The sequence below is a fragment of the Bidens hawaiensis genome, unplaced genomic scaffold (genome assembly GCF_021521415.1).
Source record: "Bidens hawaiensis isolate Kalapana, Puna unplaced genomic scaffold, B.hawaiensis_p1.1 tig00022183_1, whole genome shotgun sequence".
NCBI lineage: Eukaryota > Viridiplantae > Streptophyta > Magnoliopsida > Asterales > Asteraceae > Bidens > Bidens hawaiensis.
Window position 1 is genome coordinate 345,055 of NW_027493445.1, and position 4,130 is coordinate 349,184.

General features: G+C 38.3%; 1 protein-coding gene across 1 annotated transcript; it reads left to right on the top strand.

The window, feature by feature from the left end:
• Window positions 1-2,254: 2,254 nt before the first annotated feature.
• On the top strand, window positions 2,255-2,842 carry LOC143564965 (uncharacterized). The gene has a single exon (XM_077052093.1). The coding sequence runs from the start codon at window positions 2,255-2,257 to the stop codon at window positions 2,840-2,842; it is 588 nt and encodes a 195-aa protein (XP_076908208.1).
• Window positions 2,843-4,130: the final 1,288 nt, after the last annotated feature.

Below are 4,130 nucleotides of genomic sequence, written 5' to 3' on the forward strand. Positions count from 1 at the left end.
ATTTAGGTGATTCAATTGGGGCAAAGGTGGTGGGTTGTTTTGGGGGATTTTAATTCTGTTCGCTTTCCCGTAGATAGAAAAAAAATACTATGTTCAATTCTTGGCTGGATAGGCCTGATTGTGAAGAGGTTGTCAGTAAGGCAATGGACGGGTATACTTGTGATGGCCCTCCGGATATGGTTCTTTTAGAAAAATTCAGGAGGCTGAGAGACAGGCTTAGGAAATGGTCGAAAGACTGTTATTCTAAGGAAAAGGAAGAGATGGTGATTCTTAAATCAGAAAAATAATATCTTGAGTTGCGTATGGAAGTGTGAGATTTATTAGAGGAGGAATTGTGGGTGTGGATGGAATGTAGAAAAACATCGAAGAGATTGAAATTTTTAAATGTAAATATATGAAAAAAAAAGTCTCGGGTCAGATGAGCTTCTTTTGGAGATGACAACTCAGCTTTCTTTCATAATATGGTTAATGGGAGAAAGGTTAGCAATGTGATTCCTGGCTTGGAGATTGATGGGGAGTGGGTCTCTAAACCATCCCTAGTTAAGAAACATGTATTAAAAGTTTTTAGAGATCATTTCAATGAAAAGTTTAAAATGCGACCGCCATTGGAATTTGATGATATTAATAAGGTGCCAATGGAGTATACAGAGTCTGATCAAGCCTTTTTCTAGAAAAGAGATTAAGGATGTAGTTTTTGCCCCAAGTCTGATCAAGCCTTTTTCTAGAAAAGAGATTAAGGATGTAGTTTTTGCTTGTGGGGCAGACAAGGCCCCTGGGCCAGATGGTTTTAAATTCTTGAGACATGTTTAATTAGTTTTGGTTATGGATCGGCTTTTATAACTTTGATTGCTAAAGTTTGCACCCCTTTGGGTCCCAAAGATCATAGACCTATTACCCTTTTAGGGATTCTTAGTAAAGTGATCTCTAAGGTCCTTTCTAATCGTCTAAAAAAGGTTTTGGGGTTTGTGATCTCGGAGAATCAATCGGCTTTTATGTGGTCATTTCATTTTGGATGGGCCTTTGATTGTGAACGAGCTTTTGGGATGGTTTAAGAAAACAGAAAAAAGGCATTTTTATTGAAGATTGACTTTGAGAAAGCATACTATAATGTGAATTGGAACTTTCTTTTATCCATAATGTTGCAAATGGTATTTCTGGATCGATGGGTTCTATGGGTTAGAGGGATTTTGGAGTCGACTCGATCGGTGGTTCTAGTAATGGTACACCGACTTTTGAGTTCAAGTGCGAGAAAGGCCTTCGACAAGGAGACCAATTTCCCCGTTCCTCTTCTTGATTGTCATGGAAGCACTTTCATGGGTTCTAAAAAAAGCAAAGTCGGTTGTTGAGATTTCGGGACTTCAACTTTCGGAGAATGAAAAAGATATTACTCATTTGTTTTATGTGGATGACGCGCTTATCTTAGGGGAATGGTCGAGAGAAAACTTGGATAAGACCGCTAGAATTCTTCGGGTTTTTTTACTTATGTTCGGGGCTACGAATAAATCTTCATAAATCTAAAATTTTTGGTGTAGGGACGACTGACACTAAGGTGGAAAATATGCTTGGCGTGTTAGGATGTAGAAGAGGTAATGTTCCTTTTAATTATCTAGGTATAAATTTGGGTGCGAACATGAATCACATTATCAATTGGTTGCCAGTGATTAATGTGATGGAGACGCGTCTAGTGACTTGGAAATCAAACTGTTTCCTATCGGGGGAGGGCTACACTCATTAGATCAGTGTTGGAAAATCTCCCCATATATTATTTCTAGCTTTTTAAAGTCCCCAGATGGTGATTAATAAATTGGAAGGTATTATGAGGAGGTTTCTTTGGGGTGGTACAAGTGAAGATAAAAAATTAACAGGGTTGTGTGGGATAGAGTTGCGAGACCTAAAAAGGCGGATGGTTTGGAAATTAATCGTCTGAAAGAAATTAACGAAGCTTTGGTTTATAAATGGAATTGGAGATTCAAGAAGGAAGCAAACAGTTTGTGAAAGCGGGTCATTGTAGAATGTCACAAGAGTAAAAACAACTGGTTGTCGCTTCCTCTCACCTCTAATTCTTCTGGATGTTGGAACGAGATTGTGAAGATGGGTGAAATATGACTTCGGAGGGTAAGAAGCTGAATTCATTTTTCTATGGTTCGGTTGGAGATGGCAAGTCTATAAGGTTCTGGTGCGATTTGTGGATTGAGGAAAGCCTCTTCGAGAATCATGTCCTAATCTATTTATATTAGAAAAATGTAAAGATTGTATGGTCGAAAGCAGAATCACCCTTGGAAGCACCGTTAAAAATTTGAAATGGAATTGGAAAAGAGAGCCGACGAAAACTGACGAGGTTGGAAAACTTTTTGGGCTTTTGGAGCAGATCCATGATTACGGTTGGGCTCAGAGAGCGGATTCGTGGAAATGGGTAGGTGGTGGCCCTGCTAATTTTTCGGTATATGCAGTTAAAAAACTATTTATTATGGCTCAGAATTATAGCGATTTTTATAAAATGAGATGGAACGGATGGATCCCTTTGAAGTGCAATGTTTTGGCTTGGCAAGCGGAAATAGATAGACTCCCAACTAGGGTGGAATTGACGAAGAGAGGTGTTATTTTACAAGATATAAATTATCCGTTGTGTGGAGATTCTACGGAATCATCAGCCCACTTATTTACTGCTTGCATTTTTGCATTGGAGGTGCGGGATCAGGTTGCGAGATGGTGCAGGTTACCTCCTCTATATGCGTTTGACGTTAGGGATTTACGCACTATAGCAAAAGTTTTGAAGTTGCGGAAACATGAGAGGAGGACGGTTCATTCTGTTAACGACTTTATGGTGTATTTGAATTGCTAGAAATGAGGTGATTTTTCAGAGGAAGAACGCTAAAGTGGTGGATGGTTTCGTGAAGATCAAAACTAATTCGTTTTTTTAGATTAGAAATATATCTAAATTCAAATGTATAGAATTGAAGGATTGGTACGATTCCCCTAATATTTTGATGTAATTTTTTGTTTTGCATGCGGTCCTTGATTTGAGGACTTTCATATGGTTTGTTTTGGTGAATGAAGTTATCTTTCAAAAAAAACATAAACATTCCCCCAAATAAAACAATTTAATCCATCCATTCAAACAAAATTGATCGTTATAACGTGAAGAAATCATACACGTCCATATAAAAAATAAGCCGACATATTGTGTAATAACTCATCATTGTCTACAAGTTCATTGCATTTTCGTATTGTGTCCTAATCTGTATCTTCATTTAGAGTCATTGTAACATCCCGAAAATTCTCGTAAACCGATAGACCCGAGTGTATAGTTTTTCAATTAAATTCTCAGGTTTCACGTGAGGGATCGGGGACCCATGGCATGTCTACGAGGTGCTTTATTCAGTTCGGGAACAAAGAGTAGGAGTTCACAAAGTGCAAGGGCTGAATATGTAAGTTATGGAAATTATAACCTAAACCTTTCCCCCCTACCCCCTCTTTCTGGTCGCATCTTTCCCACCCCCCAAACCCAACAATTTTGATGAAGATAATTCAATTCCAAGCTGCTTGAGGTCTACCATGGTGTGTACTACACTCCCATATTCTTTAATTCCATTATCTCAGTCGTTAATATGGTCAATTAAGCCGTTTCTTGAACTAGGGACAGATTCGGTTTAAATTAGTTTGGCACGCTTTTCGAGGTAAAAAGTTGGAGTTTTTTGGTGTCAAAGGATCCTCAGGTATGTCTAGTATATCATACTAAAATTTCATGATCATTGGAGTTCGTTTGGTAGGTCAATTGTTAAAAACCGATTTCTATGGTTCTTGAGTGTTGAAACCGGTAATTGTGGTGTTTCGGGTGTTGTGTGAAAGAATGGTCGACCCGATCAGTTTGAGGAGCCTCTTGATAGTTTAAGGGCAGTAGGAAAGTAATTTTTTTGGTTATAGGGGCTGGTTTGGTTAGTGATCCTTTAATCGAATTGTAATAGCGCGTAAAAATCGGCTAATTGGGAATTAATGTGGAAAGTTATGAGATTTGAAACCCCATCGACTCGGGTGGTTAAATATTTATGGTTAGGCTTTAATAAAGTAAAATATTCTCAAAATGGGGTTGGTTTAGTTGTGGGTTGGTTAATTGGTTCGTTAACGCATGA

Bases quoted from the DNA above. Each gene is read 5' to 3' on its own strand.
- LOC143564965 (XM_077052093.1), top strand. From the start codon at position 2,255: ATGGTCGAAAGCAGAATCACCCTTGGAAGCACCGTTAAAAATTTGAAA.